The sequence below is a fragment of the Tenrec ecaudatus genome, chromosome 10 (assembly GCF_050624435.1).
Source record: "Tenrec ecaudatus isolate mTenEca1 chromosome 10, mTenEca1.hap1, whole genome shotgun sequence".
NCBI lineage: Eukaryota > Metazoa > Chordata > Mammalia > Afrosoricida > Tenrecidae > Tenrec > Tenrec ecaudatus.
Genome location: NC_134539.1, coordinates 93,894,801 through 93,913,125, shown reverse-complemented (window position 1 = coordinate 93,913,125; position 18,325 = coordinate 93,894,801). Strand labels below are relative to the sequence as shown.

Here is an 18,325-nt window from a genome sequence, read left to right as displayed (position 1 = left end):
CCAGGTTTTAATTGGTAAGACAATGAATGACCATTGAAGGTTCATGAACAAAAGAATAAAGCAACACACCCATGCTTTTAATAGAACAAAATTATTTGAGAGGAATCTTAGAATGAAAATGTAAGGGTCGTCCCCACCCCCAGCCAGTCCTGGGGCTTTGGGGCTCGGCTCAAGGGGAGTCCCTCTGGGACATGGGGGTACAGTGAGTGGTATGACCCTTTGCTGGGCATGCTTACACAACAGGGTATGCTGGGTCCCTCTAGGGTTTCCCTTATGGGCTCCAATAAATTTCGTCCCTTTTGCTTAAGATGATAGATAGATAGATAGATAGATAGATAGATAGATAGATAGATAGATAGATAGATAGATAGATAGATAGATAGATAGATAGAAGCTAAAAAAAAGAAAACATAAGGGTCACAAAAAAGGGCCGAGGGTCACAAGGAAGGGATGAATCAACTAGGGTGCAGTATAGCACCAATGAAACACACAATAAATATCTCTGTTTCCTTAAGCCTTCGTTACTGGCCACTATAATGACTCCAGTCCTGTCTTCCACTTCGGGCTGGACTGGAGCCTGTACACTGGTACAGATAAGAGTTCATGACCCATGGAATCCAGGTCAGATAAAACCCTCAGGAGCAGAAATGGGAGTAGTGTTATCAGGGGGATAGGGGTAAGAAGGAGAGAGGAGGGGAGGAAGCGGGTACCGAAAGCAATGATTGACACATAGCCACACACACCCCACCGCCAAAGGGGACAAACAGCAATAATCATGGGGGAAGGGAGACAGTGGTCAGTGTAAGATATGAAAATAATTATAATTTATCAAAGGGTCTCAGACAGTAAATGTTTAGAAACAATGGTGGCAACATTTGTACAAAAATGCTTGATACAACTGATGTATAGATTGTTTTAAGAGCTGTAAGAGCCCCCAATAAAGTGATCTTTTAAAAAAAAGGAAAAAAATGGAACAAATCAAAAATGCTAAACTGCCTGCCAAAAGCATGAAGAAAATTCAGATGTGAAAATTGCATCCTTCAGAGTGTCTTTGCCATTAGAAGAAAATTATAAATTAAAAGTACCATATATACTCGTGTATAAGCCGAGTTTTTCAGCACATTTTTAAAGCAGTTTTTGTGGTAAAATTAGGTATCTTGGCCAATATTTGGGTCGGCTTACACATGAGTACATACAGTATCTCTCTTTTAGTTTTTCCCACATTCCAGACTTTAACTATTCCCCTTTCTCCTACACTTTTTTATTCTTCGTTACCTGAAGAAAATTATATCCTCGGATGTCTAACATTCATGTGATACAATATTTTCTGAATAGATTTACTGTTATTGTTCGGTGTTTTTAAGTCAGTTCTGACTCGTGGGGATCCAATGCGCAACAGACTGAAACACTGTCATGGGTCATCCTCACGATTGCTGCTATGTCTGATCCATCGTCATCAGCCCTGATGTCAACCCAGCTTGTCAAGGGTCTTCCCCTTTTTACTTTATTGAAAACTATGACTTTTTCCAGGTATCAGTCTCTCCTGATAACATGTCCAAAGTACTACTCAGGAGTATTCTCGCTGTAATTCTTCCAAGACCGACCTGTTTGTTCTTTGGCAGTCCATGATACTTTAAGCACCATAATTCAAATGCATCAATTTTTGTTTGGTCCTCCTTTTTCAATGTCCAACTTTCTCAACCATAGGAGACTATTTGACACAGCTTAGCCCTCAAAATAACATCCTTGCTTTTCACCACTCAAAAGGGGTCTTGCACAGCAGACTTACTCAATGCAATGTGTTGCTTGATCTCTTATTACTACTTTCATGAGCACTAATTGTGGCTATCTCAGCAAGAAAAAAACCCTTGACAACTTTGGGCCAGTTGTGAGAATTTTGGTCTTCTTCATATTGAGTTGTAATCCATGTTGAAGGCTGCAGTCCTTAATCTTCATCAGCAAGTGCTTCATGTCTTCCTCACTTGTATTCTATTTCCTCTTCACTTGTAGCAAGTACAGGAGTATCATCTGCATATCGACGGTTATTATTAGCCTTTCCTCTAATCGTGATGCTGCTTTATTCGTCAATGTCTAGCTTCTGAGCATTTGCTCAGCATGCAGAAAGAGTAAGTATAGTGAAAGGATACACCCCTGGCACATACATTTCCTGAATTTAAACCACAGTATTGCCCCTTGTTATGTTTGCACAAATGCTTCTATATCTCTGGGCAAGTTCTGCAGGAGCACAAAGAAGTGTTCAGGAATTCCCAGTTTTCTCAAGTCTATCCAGTTTGTCATGATCTACAGTTGAATACCTTAGAATAGTGAATAAAAATAAAGCACAGCAAACATCTTTGGGGTAGTCTCTGCTTTGAGCCAAGAAATTTATCTATAAATACAACATTCTGTTGGGTTATCTTTCTTTGAAATGGGTGTAAATAGGGATCTTTTACCATTAGTTGTCGAGAGAGTGGCCTTACATACTTCTTGGCATAAATAAGTGACTGCTTCCAGTTCTTTATCAGCTTGTTGATTTCAGTTGATACTCCATAAATTCCTGGAACCCCATTTTCAGTAATGCTTTCAGTGCAGCTTAGACTTCTTCCTTCAGTACCACTGTTTCATGTTCGTATGCTCCCTCCTGAAATGGTAGACTACTGACTAGTTCTTTTAGGTGCAGTGACTGTGTATTCCCCTCTTCTCTTGAAACTTCCTGCATCATTCAGTATCCTGCCTATAGAATCTTTCAATATTGCAACTCAAGGTTTGAATTTTTTGAGGCGTTTCTGTTTAAGATATGCTGAGCATGTTCTTCCTTCTTAGTTTTCTAACTCTAGGATTTTGCACATTTCTTTTTAATAGTTTATGTTGTCTCACAGATGTATTAGAATACCTCTAATCAGACAAACTTGATTAGCTTGACATTAAAGCTTAAACATCTGTCAGGATTCAATGTAAAAGAATCCCTAGAATACGACCTCTTGCCAGAGGCTAAATCAGCTATCCCAAAATGTGAAATGCTTTGACCACAAAATGAAATCTATTTAACAGTGGTCAGCATATTAGAGACTTTAAGTGTTCTAGTGCTGCTTGAGAAGACTTGGTACTGCTAGCTGAAAGGTCAGGGTTCACACCCACCATGTGCTCAGAGGAAAAAGATATGGCTATCAGCTTCCATAATATGGCAGCCTTGAAAACTCTAAGGAACAATTCTATTCTGTGCTTCAGCTCACTATGAGTCAGAAGAAATGCAATAGCAATGTGATAATGATTTCTGAGGATGTGGATACCATAAAAGGAGGATATCAAAACTTATTAACAAAAACAGCAACAGAGTGTCTGGTTCATCATTTCACCAGACTGTGTTAAACTGCTCAAGATCATGACACTCAAAATAAATATATGAGGAGGTTTCCCATATGAGGAGCTTTTATGGTATGCATTCCCCACCCCCACCCCCACCCCAAGTGACCATCTAGCAACTCTCCATGAGTTAGTGTACCCAGTGGCATGGCGTGGGAAGGTTCTCTCTGGTCACAGTGAATTTTTTCATAAAGTAGTTTCGTTCAAACCTCATTTGTGGCGATGGCCAATTTAATAGAACAGCGTGTGACTGTGAAAGTTTATTTCCTGCTTGGGGAATAATGCCCCAGAAACTGTTGTGATGTTGAACACAGCCTACAAGGACAGCTCTATGGGAAAAACTCAAGTGTACAAGGTGTTTTCTCATTTCAAAAAAGGTGAACTATTGATTGATGACAAACCTCTTTCTGGAGGTCTGTCAACTTTCCGGAGAAAAAAAATGTAGACTTGTAGTGCATTTGGAGTTTGTTTCAGATTGTTAACCAAGTTTTCTATTTAGAGGTTAGGAAATGATTATGTAACAATGTGTAACAAAAAGGGCCTGCTTTGTGGCAGATGGGGGACTGATTTTGCCACCATGACAATCCACCTGCTCACATAGCCATCCTCAGTGCATCAGTTTTGGGGGAAAAACAGCTCCGTGTGACTTCTTTTTGTTTCTGAATGAAGAGGGACATGAAAAGACAGTGATTTGATGACATAGAAGAGGTGAAGAAAAAACGAGGGAGGTCCTGTCAGCCATCCAAACAGATGAGTTTGAAAAATGTTTCCAAAATGGGATCACAAATTTGACAAATGTATTAAATATAATGGAGAGTACTTTGAAGGTGATAAGGTTGTCTTGTAAAAAAATTTAAATACAAAGCTATGGGGGGGGGGTAATAATTACAATATTGGTGGGTACCCCCTCGTAATGCGGCTGACTATTCAAAGAGGTTTACAAAGTTAGCAAAGGAGTCACTGGTGGCAATCTGGATGTCAATTCCAGTTGTTGAAACAGAGTCTCTAATTTATGGCAATCCCAGGTATATCAGGGTAAAACTGCTTCAGGGTTTTTTTTTATAGTTGACGTTGGTTTGGGGTTTTTTTTTGAAAGAGATAACCAGGCATCTCTGGATTATATTAAGAGTTTAAACTCTGAGAACCTCAGTTTGCAAAAGGTTACTGATGTCATTGATCACCAAAATCCATTTGCAGAGTCCCCACATAGATTAAATCTCCAGTGAATTCTTTCTGATCATTCACCAGAGTTGCAAACAATACTTCCCTCAGACAAAATACCTGGGAAAGTAGATTAATTACCTCCACAGCTGCTCCAGCTAGCTTCAAGGGAGGGGCAGAATCTTAGGGGCTTGCCTGGATGTGTCCACAATGAAGATCATGCTCACAGAGATGGTACTGGAGGTTTCCATAGTCCTGAATCAAGCCTTATATCAGTCTTGCCCTGATTGCCTTGGTTGGAAAACATTGCACCAATGTTGTATGCCCTTCTAGCTAACCTAATGTACCTGTCCCAATCACGGCCCTGTTTCTGCTTCTGTAGTCTCAGCTGTAATTTTGATGTACTGATCTGCCACCAATCATGAATTTGTGATAGTTCCGTTACTCTATGCCTACTTATCTAATGTCCCAATAGTGATTCCTTAGACACCATTTTGCCTTCATGTTAGTGGCCTCCGTCATCCATGATGTGTTTGTGTCTCTTTGTAGTTTATGCCTCTTTTAAGACTTAATAAATGTTTTCATTAAATTATATTTGAGATTTGTATCTCATTTGTACCCTAAAACAGGATACACTGGAAGCTCAAATCCATTGGCTAGCAGATGAGTTAATAAACTGCACCACCCTGGATGAAAATTATTTGAGAATAATCTTTTAGCACCAGAGGACTTTTTTATTCTTCACATCATATAATCGTGCATAATCTGAGTTTTTCAGCACATTTTTTAATGCAGGTTTTGTGGTAAAATTGGGTGCTTTGGCTGATATTTGGGTTAGCTTATAATCGAGTATATATGGTAAATAATTTTATTGGATACTCGTACAACTCTTATAACAATCCATACACATACATCCATTGTGTAAAACACATTTGTACATTTGTTGTCATCATCATTCTCAAAACATTTTCTCTCTACTTGAGCCCTTGGTATCAGCTCCTCATTTTACCCCTCCTCCCTGCCTCACGAATTCTTGATAATTTAAATTATTATTATTTAGTCATATCTTACCTACTCCCTTCACCCACTTTTCTGTTGTCCATCCCCCAGGGAGGAGGTTATATGTAGATCCTTGTAATCAGTTCCCCCTTTCAACCCCATCCCCGGTATAGCCATTCACACCACTGGTCCTGAATCCACCCTGGATTCCCTATGTTTCCAGTGCCTATCTGTATCAGTGTACATTCTCTGGTCTAGCTAGATTTGTAAGGTAGAATTGGGATCATGACAGTGTGGGGAGAGGAAGCATTTAGGAGCTAGAGGAAAGTTGTACGTTTCATCTTTGCTACACTGCACCCTGACTGGCTCATCTCCTCCTCGGGACTGTTCCGTAAGGGTGTGTCCAGTTGCCTACAGATGGGCTTTGGGTGCCCACTCTGCACTGCCCCTCATTCACAATGATATGATTCCTGATAAACAATTTTAAGACCGATTATTAAACACCATTGCAGCAGGGGGGAATAGGAAAAATAAAAAACTTGGCTAGAATGATGTGGTAGTTAAATAATCTGGTATCCATTGGGGACTTGAGAGGATTAAGAGCGAAGGGGTGTAGTCTAGTCTGTCAATCAATCGTAGCTAATGAGACCTCTGTGTGAATATGGGCTTCTCTTAAGAATTCTGGGAACTCCTGTAATTTCCTCCTTGGAGGCAGGAGACACACTTTCGTTCCACTCCATTGGAGACATGACACATGGCACTACACTGATAGACTCCAGCCCCGGGTGCTGGAGAAGCCACATGGAGACCCCTGACAGCGCTGAGATGCTTCCAATGCCACTGGATCCATATGACTTCCCACCCACTGGCCTGTGATCTTCCTGCAATTGGTGTCACTGCATGTGTTTCATGAGTCAGAAGAGGCCTTTATAGATTGGTATTGAACTTATGGACTTGATCTGGACTGGACTAGGATGTCTCCTCAATATTCAACTGCTCTTGTATATAAACCTTTTTTTATACACGTGTCTCTATGAATTTGTTTCTCTAGTCTACCCAGACTAACACATATGACAAATGTGAGCTAGTGGTACAGCGGTAAGCACTCAACAGGAAAAATAGTAAACTATAAATTGGATATTCTACCAATGTATTTCTGGCTCCGTAACAACCCATAAGAGCTCAACTCTCAGGGCCTGAGTCTCCAAATTCATCAACTATACAACTAGGAACCCTGATAGTATTGCGGGTTAAGCACTGAGCTACTGGTTTAAAAGTTAGCAGTTCAAACCTACTTGTAGCACTGGAAAAGAAAAGGTTGCTTGATCCAATAAAGGTTTATAGCAGGGGTAACTTTTTTTCTACCAAAGGCCGTTTTAATATTTATATCATTCAGAGGACATACTGATCAAACATTTAATTAACTCTCCCCTAATGTGTTAGCTGAGTAATTTAAATGTTTGATCAGTACGAACTGTGAATGATGTTATAAATAACCAAATGGCCCTTGGCTAGGGAGCCCTAGTGGCATAGTATTTACACACTGGGCTGTGATCTGAAAGGTCAGCAGTTCAAATCCATGAACTACTCCTTGGGAGAAAGGGCTTTCTACCCCCAAAAAACAGTCTCTGAAACTCTCAGAAGGAGGTTCTATGCTGTCCTATTGGGTAGCTATCAGTTGGAATTGACTTGATGGCAGTTTAGTTTGGTTTGTTTAGATGTCCTGACTGAAACTGCTTCTCTTTGGTGAAGCACATGATGATAGCTGGTACTGAGGATTTCAAGGGATTTATATATGGCCCAGGAGCTGGACATTCCCTACCCCTAGATTATAGTTTCAGAAACCTTATCAATCAGAATTGACCAAATGCAAGGGGTTGATACTGAAACCTTTCCCAGCTGAGAACTATTGCTTTCATGGTAGGATAAAAGTCCAACTATTTACTTGATTTTATATGATCAATTTTGGGAAACTCAAGTTTTCTAGTGATGGGGGCACTCCTTTTATGGAACTGTTAAAGAGCTTTGCAAAGTCCCATCTATTACTCAGAACTTTACTGTTTGTCATTTCCAAATCTTCAAGAAAGAAGAAAGAACAAATGAAATTCGAACTCAAATTAGCAATACAAACAGGCTATAAAAAGTTCATGTGAAAGTGGAATTCAAAGATAATATATTTTTCCATAAATTTTCTGATGTCCCCTCATATTGACTCTAAGCATCCATGGCTCTACTGATAATAGATCTGCAGTGCATGAACTCTCTCTTATGAGTTTGTAAAGGGACATCCATTGAAGTGAACAATATACCCAGCTTATCACTAACCAGTATTTTTTTCTCAACATCCTCCTAAACAGTCCTGTCATGGCTAAAAAAGCTGGAAGAGATATTAGAGAAAGATATTCCTGAACCCCAACAAAGAGAACTTTATCAGGGTCTATTAACAGCCACAACAATTCAACTCCAACTGGTTAATCCTTAGATCCACATTCACCATATCCAAAACTCACCTTCAAATCACATCTTGTTATGGATAGAACATGTGAGGGAAATCCTAACCTCTACAACAATGGTTATAATCCCAAAGGGAATGGATTGTCTTTGCTGTATTAATGATACAGGATTAATATAGAGTATGTCTTAAATCGATCTCTTTTGCTATTGAGATAAAAGAGAATAAACACACAAAGGAGAGAACCTTCCCTCAGAGTCAAGAGACACCGAAAGCTTTACCCTACAGTTGGAGTCCTGAATTTGAACTTTTAACTTCCTAAACTGTGAGAAAATAAATTCCTGTTTGTTAAAGTCACCACTTGTGTTATTTCTCTTACAGCAACACTTCTGAACCAGGTAAGACAGAAAGCTTAACCAGATGATAACTAACAATCTTTCAAAGGTTGTCAGTCTATGGATCTCATTCCAAATTTTTAAAGCAAACTAATTACAAAGTAAGAAATAGACAGATTCTACCCAACAGCCATAGAAAAAATCCATATACTGCGTACTTCGTTCTGCATTTTTTCATCCATTATTTTCTTAAATACCATATATACTTGTGTATAAGTCGAGTATTGCAGCACAAAAAAATGTGCTGAAAAACTTGGGTTTGGCTTATACACGGATCAATAGTATCCCAGTGAGGTGTAACATCTCGCCACCCCCCCACCCCCCGCAGGTAATGGGAAAAGCACCCGACACTGCAGGGCTTTGAATGTTTGTTTACTCACATCTAACCAATCAGAGCCGTCCTATGACATGTATCTTTGAATAAGCCTTTTAAAGACCGTGTGCGAAGGATATGGCATGAATGAATGTCATCTGGTCAAGCCCAACTAACAAGAGGAGGAAATCTCATGAAGCCTGACACAGAGTTAATAGCAAAGTGGGTTCAAGATGCATGGGAAGACATTCCAGAAGACATGATATGACGTGCCTTCCAGAAATGTAGTATTAGTAATGCTATGGATGGCAGTGAAGACTGCGCTTTGTATGAAAATGACAGCAGTGATGGTGATGACGGCGATCTCAGTGAGGACAGCGTCTATGATGACCTCGCACCAGCCGAAGCTCTACATTGGGATACGGATGATGATGAGGAATCCAGTTTTGAAGGATTTCAACTCTTTACATTTTAGCTTGGTTGCTGATTGAGCTTAGGGAATCGTACTCTTAGGGTATCATTGTTGATACCTTATTGTTTTTGTTGAACCTATTTTCTACTTACTGTGCTGGTTTACTAATGTTAAATGACTTGTCCTTTTATTTATGTTTTTTATTTAAAATAAATATTTAAATACATTACCTCACTGATGTCTCAAGTTTTAGTAATTTATTTTCATTTGTTTTGATTATTGAAACTCACCAATAGCTTCTGCATTTTCTACTCTAGGCTTATACTAGAGTCAATCAGGTTTTCTGGTTTCCCAGGTAATAATTAAGTGCTTCGGCTTACACTCGGGTCAGCTTATATTCGAGTATATACGGTAATTGCTTTCTTTTTTTTCAGTTTTGAAGCTATCTTTAATTATGTTATCTATATGTTCTCTATATTTAATAATGCTCTGTGTACTCTTTGCAATCCTTAGAACATATTTAACGCGGTGTGGCAAACTAAGTAATATATTCTGGATTATGTTTATGTCCTTATCTCTAGCACCTGTAAATAGGACTTTGAAAAGTTCTCAAAAAAGTTCCACTATCTTTTCATGAATGTTTAAAGCCCTCTAATACTATTTTATATGGCAAGAAGGTTACAGATGTTGAGATGGGGACTCCACCAATGCTTTTCAGTTCACCTCTGATGCCGGGGAAGCCTGGGTACCAGGTAAGCACATAGGATCACAGTATTCTCTGATTGCTGGGAGCCATATAGCATCCTCGCAGGATGAGCAGCCTTGCAGTCCTTGACTCAAATGCTTGTCTGTGGGTCCTGACTAACCCTTACAATCGAAAGTACAACAAAGGCAATGCCAGTGGAGGCAAGAGAGCCCAAGACTTGACTAGCATATGGATTACATAAAGCCCCATGCCAGCAAGTATCCAGAAGAGGAGACAGAATGGAATTAGCAGTAAAATGGGTAGAAGTATTCATTCAAGTTCCCTCTAGTGAAGATTTGCTCATTTTAAAATGTTTTTATTAATGTATTAATTTTTAAAGCTATTTTTATAAGCCAAATAATTATTAGGTACATTAATTTATTAAAATGGAAATAGTTGGAAAGAGGGAAAACGGAATATATACTAAGAGATAAAACCAGTACAAATCCCATCTGTCATTTACTTTGAGGGATAGGTACATGATGTCACTGGATCATAAAAAGCAAACCTAGACCTATACAATCAAGTTTTAAAAGTTTGGATATGCTTTCAAATGGACTCATTTTACTCCACTAAGATTAGTTCTCAGTCTAAGAACGCTTTCATCAACTGAAATTAAGAAATCTGTGACTAATATCTAAAAGATGATTAAATCGAGTGATTCAACTATATACCTCTGGCGGTTAATACTATCCTTACTCACCATTTTCAATAGGTGTGTCTTCAGGAAGATCCACATCAAGCATAAGGTCATCATCCTCAAGGTCACATGATTCAAGATTATTCAGAATATCCTGTGAGCCAAAGTAGTAAAAGACACTATAACCGAGAAGCCAAGAATTTATAAAATCATCAGTTTTGAAAATATTATACCATATAATCAACTTAGTTTTATTAAATGTATGTTAAGTATACAATAAAATAAATAAATGACCAAAGACTCAGTGCCATCAAGTTGATCTGACTCATAGTGATCATATAGGATGAGGGAGAACTGCCCAGGTAGGCTTCCAAGACTATCTATAGCTCTTGTAGGAGTACAAAGGTCAGTCTTTCCCTTCGAAGAACTCAGCTAGTGGTTTTAAACTGCTGACCTTGCAAATCACAGACCAACAAGTAACCATTGCAGCACCAGCTTCCAAGAATATCTTTTTATGAAAACTTTTAATTTAAAAATCTATGCATACAATATATTTTCAAATTAAAAAAATATTTTGAAAGATCCAATTAACTTACTTACCTTGATATTTGTAACACCTTTCCTAGTTTTCCTCCCTACTAAATTTTCATTTTTAAGCTGCCATGCCATATAATATACATGTCAGATACTATTCTAAGCACTTTGAAATATTTAACCCATTTAGTTAATCTTCAAACAACTCTAACTAGTAGTGACTGTCATCTGCATACTAAAGGTGATAAAATTAATGTACAAAGAACTTAAATGCATGGCCAAAACAGGATTCTCAACATACACGAATCCATACTTTCAAAACCTATCCAGGAAAATGTGTATAATCTAAAATAACAATGAATTGCCCAAAATGTATTCAGATTTGGCATGAAAATTAAGTTTTATTATACCTAGGGATTGGACCACCGGCATGAAATAAAGAAGCTTTTAATAGCATTTATACACCATTTCCTTTTTTGTACCAGATCCTCTACTATTACCACCAAAACTGTTATCACTTTAATTTTGGTTAAATTTGGTCTTTCTCTATAATATATATGGACTACATGAATTAATAGAAACAGCCCTTCACTGATTCTATTTGCTACTTTGCTAGCAAGCACATCCCCTTAGAAATTTATTTTACTTTCAAAAAATGTCTTTAAAAAAAATGAACCAAAGAAAGCTGGCAGAAAATCTAATCAAATTCTGAAGAGGGCACAGAATAAAGGACATTATTGCTGGCATCAGATGCATCTTGGCTGTAGCATAGAATACCAAATAGACATCTACCTGTATTTATTTGACTGATTAAGTTTTAAATGGTGTTATTGGCATATATTTCACATATCATACAATTGTTCAATCACATTAAAACAGTTGTACAATTGTACCTATATTTAATTGACTATCTAAAGGCATTTGACTGTGTTGATCATAACAAATTATTGATAACTCTTGAGACTCAAGAACATTTCTTTGTTCTCATGCAACATTCTACATAGATCAGGAGGCATCATTTGAACTGAAGAAGGGGATTCTGAGTGGATGAAAATCAGGAGGTATGTACTATGGCTGCTTCTTTTCACTGTACTTAGTTTGGATGCTGAGACAATATTCTGAGGAGCTGAATTACATATTAGGAAGAAAAAGACATTACAATTGGAAGAAGGTTCACAGCGCTTGTACCCTTCTGAAGTAGGTGTTTCCTTCTCTCTAACCCACTTCTGATGAATTCTGTGCTCTTCCATTTAAAGTACATCAGAACAGAAACTTAGGCATTTTCAAAGGACTCAAATCATGCTCCTTTTATTTTATGACTTTTTCCATGTTCCTTTTAAATGCATTTTGAGTTTGATAATCAAAAGTAAGTTCAAAAGATCAGGTTTGTAGGTTGTAGGTGGTAAGGTTTCCCATGAAATTCCGCATTATTGCTACCCTACAAGGAGCAAGGACATCGCTAGTATTAAAAAAAAAATCCCCGTGTCATTTTCCTGGCCTTTTCCTCACCAATGCAGTTCTTCAACTTTCTTAAAATTTTAAAAGTTTTCATCATAAACCCTCATGATCATTCTGTCTTTAGGAGAAAAAAAAATCTGTCAATCTGGGATCGCAAAAGATAATTGCTACAACCTTCTGAGCTTACCTCTCTACCCCAAATTATCTGGCCCAGAAGTTAACCTGAAATGCCATTTTTTACTGGACTTTGAGTTGTGAAGCTTATTGGTGGATGCTACACTTGGACCCAGTTATAATTCAACCCATAAAATGAATTTTATTAACCTTCAATCTTGTTTAAAAGACTGATGGAAAGATGCGCTCTGAGCTAAGCTGGTCTTCATGCAATGCTTTGGGCATCCTTCTAGCCGAAACCTGGCTGTGGCCATTAGGTTTAATGAAAATTAAAATGGTTTCACCCTCACCACACGATCACTGAAGAAAAAATGGGTGCATAAGCAAATGTGGTGAGGAAAACTGATGGAGCCCCAACTATCAAAAGATATAGTATCTGAAGTCTTAGAGGCTTAACGTTAAACAAGCAGCCATCTAGCAGAGAAACAACAAGGGCACATGGAAGCACACGAGCCTGTGTGATCATGTGGTTCTGAGGGAATGAGGTAACAGGCATCAGAAGACCCAAAAAAATATTGTTGAGAAAGAGGCAGGTCGGAGCAGAGACCCAAAACCCATCTGTACAAAATAGGACATCACCTCAAAGAATGGTCACAAGGAAGGGATGAGTCAAGCAAGGCGCAGTATAGCACCGATGAAACACAATATTCCTCTCGTTCTTTGAGGCTCCCTGACCCACCACTATCATGATCCCAGTCCTGCCTTTCAGTCCTGACTAGACCAGAACATGTACTCTGGTACAGATAAGAGTTCACTACACATGGAATCCAGGTGAGATAAATCCCTCAGGGACAGAAATTGGATGCAGCAATACCAGGAGCATAGAGAGAAGGTGGGGAGAGGAGGGGCGTAAAGCAGAACCTATCACCATGATCCACACATAACACTCCCCCACCCCCACCCTGAGGGGAACAAACAGAACATGGGTGAAGGGAGACAGCATTCGATGTTAAGATATGGAAATTATAATAATTTATAATTTATCAAGGGTTTGAGGAGGGGAGGAAAGGGGAACCTATTGCCTAGATCAACACCTAATGCGCCCCCACCCCCACCCCAAGGGGGACAAACAGAAATGTGAGTAAAAGGAGACAGTGGTCAGTGTTAAGATATGAAAATTATAATAATTTATAATTTATCAAGTGTTTTCAAGGGAGGCAGGGGGAGGGAAAAAGAGGAGCTGAAACCAAGGGCTCATATAAGAAGCAAATGTTTAGAAAATGATGGCAACCTATGTACAAATATGCTTGAACAATTGATGTATGGATTGTTGTAAGAGCTGTTAAAGCCCCCAATAAAATGATCTTTTTTAAAAAATTTAAATTGCTGAATCATATGAGATGCTAACTTGAGTAGCTATTCCATCAATCATAATTCTACAGTCTTCTTTCACTTCTTCCTGGATTTGGGCAGTTTCTTTCTTTCTGAAGATTGATTATTTTCCTCTCATGGCTCATCATGTAGTAGTATCTCCATAAATTTATTGTAAAGCTTCAATGATTTAGGAAGATGCTCCCTTGAGTTTTATTAAAAATTCTGTATTAAAACTGACCTCAAAAATAATTTCTTGGTTTTCCCATAGTACAAAAGTATCCTATGTGCTAATTCACACTAAGAAGACTGAGAGAAGTACGCTGAGAGAACTTACATACAGCCAGACATGACTGTAAGTTTAAATACATTTTGTTTGGAATAAACCCATCCATGTATAAAATGTAACATTAGCAGAAATTTTTGTTAAGTTACCCAAACTCAAAAAAAATTAACTGCCAATGAGTTGACGCTGACTCATAACATCTAGATAAGATAGGGTAGAGATAGCTGCCCCTGTGTGTCCAGGACTGTAACTCTTTACAAGAGTAGAAAGCCCTGTCTCGCCAGCAGAGCAGCTGGTGGTTTCAATCAAGCTCCAGACTCTCTGGTTAGCACCACAATGAGTAACTACTATGCCACTAAAGCTCCTTTTGAGTTTATTTATGCAGGTACAATTAAATATCTAAAAGGTAATTAACTACAGGATTACACACTGTAATATTAGGTTAGATAAGTATTTATATTCTTTATATTCTATTTTATTTTTCCACATTAAGGACATAGTAATTTTATAGTAAGACATCATCTTGGAAAAAGCTTATGTTACCACTGCTCAGTCACAGTCTTACACACACACATATATATCATCTACAGCATTATAATAAAACATGATTAATATTTTGACCATTAACAGCTTTCAAGCTATATACCCTCCCTCTTTTCTTGCCCCATATCTGAGTAAATCGTAAGAAATTTAAGATAGGTCTCCCTTCCCAAGTGTCAGCAACAAAGAACAAACTGTGCAAAAGCAGCCTGCCCGTGGGAACCCTCAGCCTGGACCTTTCCATAACCTCACTAAAAACAAGAACAAGTCTCCCCTACCTTCACTCAAGCCTTTTGGACAGCTCCAAATGGCTGCTCTCCTCACCCCAGAAAAATCTCATTACATGAGCAACATCTTTTTCTATTTTTGTGTTATGTGGTAACATCATGACTTTTGATACCTGAACCAATTTTGGATGAGAAAGAATAATCCCACCCTCCACTGGGAAACCGTGAGACACATTCTCAGTAATTCAACAAACATAAATATTAATATAGGCAAAACCCCATGCTAAGTACAAGAGATACCATACATACTTGAGTATAAGCCGACCCAAATATCAGCCAGGGCACCTAATTTTACCACAAAAACTGCATTAAAAATGTGCTGGAAAAACTCAGCTTATAAACACGTATATACGGTAACTATATAAACAAGCTATAATCCTTACCCTCCAAAGCTACTTGTCCCTCGACCCTAATAATCAGTTCCATTACTGCATAGTCTGGCAAGTCAGGCACAACATAAAAATAAGTTAGAGAAAAATCTAATAAAAAATAAAGTGAAATTTTGGCCTAGAATATAGAACATCTTTTAAACAAACAGCAGAGAGAAGGCAAAAACACACAAAAAACTGTGTTTTATTTTCTAGGAGGTGACAATTTTTAAAATTATGGCAGAAAATAAATATTACAGATCTGAGGTTCAAAAAGCAACATTGAGGATCTTAAGTCTTAAATAATCATTTAAAGCATAACCATTTAAAACACATAAACCATTCTTAGTTTATAAGCCATTAAAAAACTAAACTGTCTAGATTTGTGTTGCAGGACCCAGTTTGCTGATCTCTAGTCTCTTGAAATAACCGTAAATAGTTTATTATCACTCAAATAAAAAGTGAAAAGAAGAAATAAAAAACATACTTCATGAATAACTAATTAGGCTACATTAAGGAGTTCAAGACAGGGGGGCTACAACAAAAGATTTTAGAGAGGAGTAACATAATAAGGTTGGCTTTTAAGAAACCTGATTCTGGCAACAATATAGAGAATGGATTTGAATAGGATAAAAAGTCACTTGTGGCTATTGCAGAAACCATGTGACAGAAAACAGTGGTTTAATATGAGTCAAATAAAAATAAGGAATAAGTAGGAAGTTACAAACATATTAAGGAGTTGAAAACCATAATACTAAAATTGACTGAAAAGGAAATCTGGCTTAAGAAACAGAGTAAATGATGCATAATCACTGAAGTGGTGAAGAAAGCTGATAGCGCCCGGCTATCAAAAGATATAGCATCTAGGGTCTTAAAGGTAAACAAGCAGTCAGCTAGCTCAGAAGCAACAAAGCCCACAGGGAAGAAGCACACCAGCCTGTGTGACCACAAAGTCTCAAAGGGATCAGGTATCAGGCATCAAAGAACAAAATATCCTATCATTGTAAATGAGGAGGAGTGGGGATTGGGGACCCAAAGCCCATCTGTAGATAATGGGACAACCCCTTACAGAGGGGTCGCGGGGAGGAGATGAGCCAGTCAGGGTGCAGTGTGGCAACGATGGAGCATACAACTTTCCTCTAATTCTTGGATGCTTCCTCCCCCGACTATCACAAGTCCAATTCTACCTTGGAAATCTGGCTGGACCAGAGAATGTACACTGGTAAAGGTAGGAACCAGAAATGCAGGGAATTCAGGACTGATGGATCCCTTCAGGACAGATGATTCCTTCAGTGGTGAGAGTGATGAAACAAGAGGGTGGAAGGAGGGTGGGGTAGAAAGAGGGAATCGATTGTAGGGATCTGCATATGGCCTCCTCCCTGGACAGAAGGGAGGGTGATGGGAGGGAGACATCGGACAGTGTAAGACATGCCAAAATAATAATAATTTATAAAGTATCAAGGGGGAGGGGGAAGGAGGCAGCGGGGGGGGGAATGAGGAGGGATTAAGTATAGAGCAAATGTTTTGAGGGTGATGAGGGCAACAGATGTGCAGGTGTGCTTGACATACAATGAATGTATGTATGGATTGTGATAGGAGTTGTATGAGCCCCCAATAAAATGATTTTTTAAAAGGAAAATTAAATCAAAAGAAATATTAAACTTACTTACACAATAAGTGTACAGGTCTCATAAATTTAAAAACGCCAAGGTATCATTTTAAACTCATAATTGCTTTTATACAACAGGAAACAATTCTTTCTATATAAATAAATAAAGATGTGTACATAGTTCAACTCCTAGTGGCATTGTGGTTTCAGGTTGGGTTGCCAATCACAAAGTCTGAAGTTCAAAAGCCACCAGCTGCTCTGGGGGAGAAAGAGTGGCTTTCTGCTCCCATGAAGAGCTATAGTCTCTGAAGCCCACAGAGAAGGTTGTACCCTGCCATACCTGGTCACTAGAAGTTGGAATCAACTCCATGGCAGAAATGGAAAGAGGGAAGGAGGAAGGGGGGGGGGGGGGAGGAAAGGAGGGAGGGAAAGAGGGAAGGAGGGAGGGAGGGAGGGAGGGAGAGAGTTTGTTTTAAGCAGGAGACTCAAACTATAGTTGTAAAGCATGAGTGAGTGAGTGAGTGAGTGAGTGAGTGAGTGAGTGAGTGAGTGAGTGAGTGAGTGAGTGAGTGAGTGAGTGAGTGAGTGACTGACTGAGTGAGTGAGTGACTGAGTGAGCGAGCGAGCGAGCGAGTTTGTTTTAAGCAGGAGACTCACACTCTATAGTTGTAAAGCCTGACCATTTTGATGATGTGCAAGCTGCATCTTCAAGACATGTCCAGCACATAAAATGAAGGGGGTTACAGTCCAGCAATAAGACCTGTATACGCACCACTTTTTACCACACAGACAACAATTGGAAGATATACTATAATGTGTTTAACAAGAAAGACAGTGCAGAAGGAGAAAACTGGTTTCTAATATCTTTTTTCTTTCCTATTCCTTCATTTTTTTAAGAGTTTCTCTAGTATCAGATTTTGAGAAGAGCTCTAACAAAAATGCTCTTAAATTTGAAATATAGGTTCACACACAGGTAAAAAAATCATTCATCTACTGTAATTTTTCTTTACCTGTCAGAATCTGTCATCTGCACAAAGTATGATCTGGATAATTTCAGTTAGAGAAGACTTAAAGCAAAGACTTACTAATGTGGGAATATTTATTTACTACTTTTGTGACAACAGCCTCCTCTAAGAGAATCAATACCCATGTCCAATTGGTTTATTAATAGATAAATCAGAATATGCATTAGCTATGAACACAAAAATGAAAACTCCTTAGTCTGTATTATCTCTGACAACAGAGCTTTCCCATAAGCCTCACTGGAACTAAACCTCT

The 18,325-nt window shown here is 38.5% G+C and overlaps 1 protein-coding gene across 2 annotated transcripts in view; it reads right to left on the bottom strand.

Annotated features, from left to right (window-relative positions):
- The window catches only part of CCSER2 (coiled-coil serine rich protein 2), a 201,865-nt gene that overhangs the window by 94,044 nt on the left and 89,496 nt on the right, over window positions 1–18,325 (bottom strand). For both annotated transcript variants that reach the window (XM_075560994.1, XM_075560993.1), the window contains exon 4: window positions 10,544–10,634. In XM_075560994.1, the coding sequence (XP_075417109.1) occupies window positions 10,544–10,634 (91 nt within the window). The remainder of the gene's footprint in view (window positions 1–10,543; window positions 10,635–18,325) is intronic.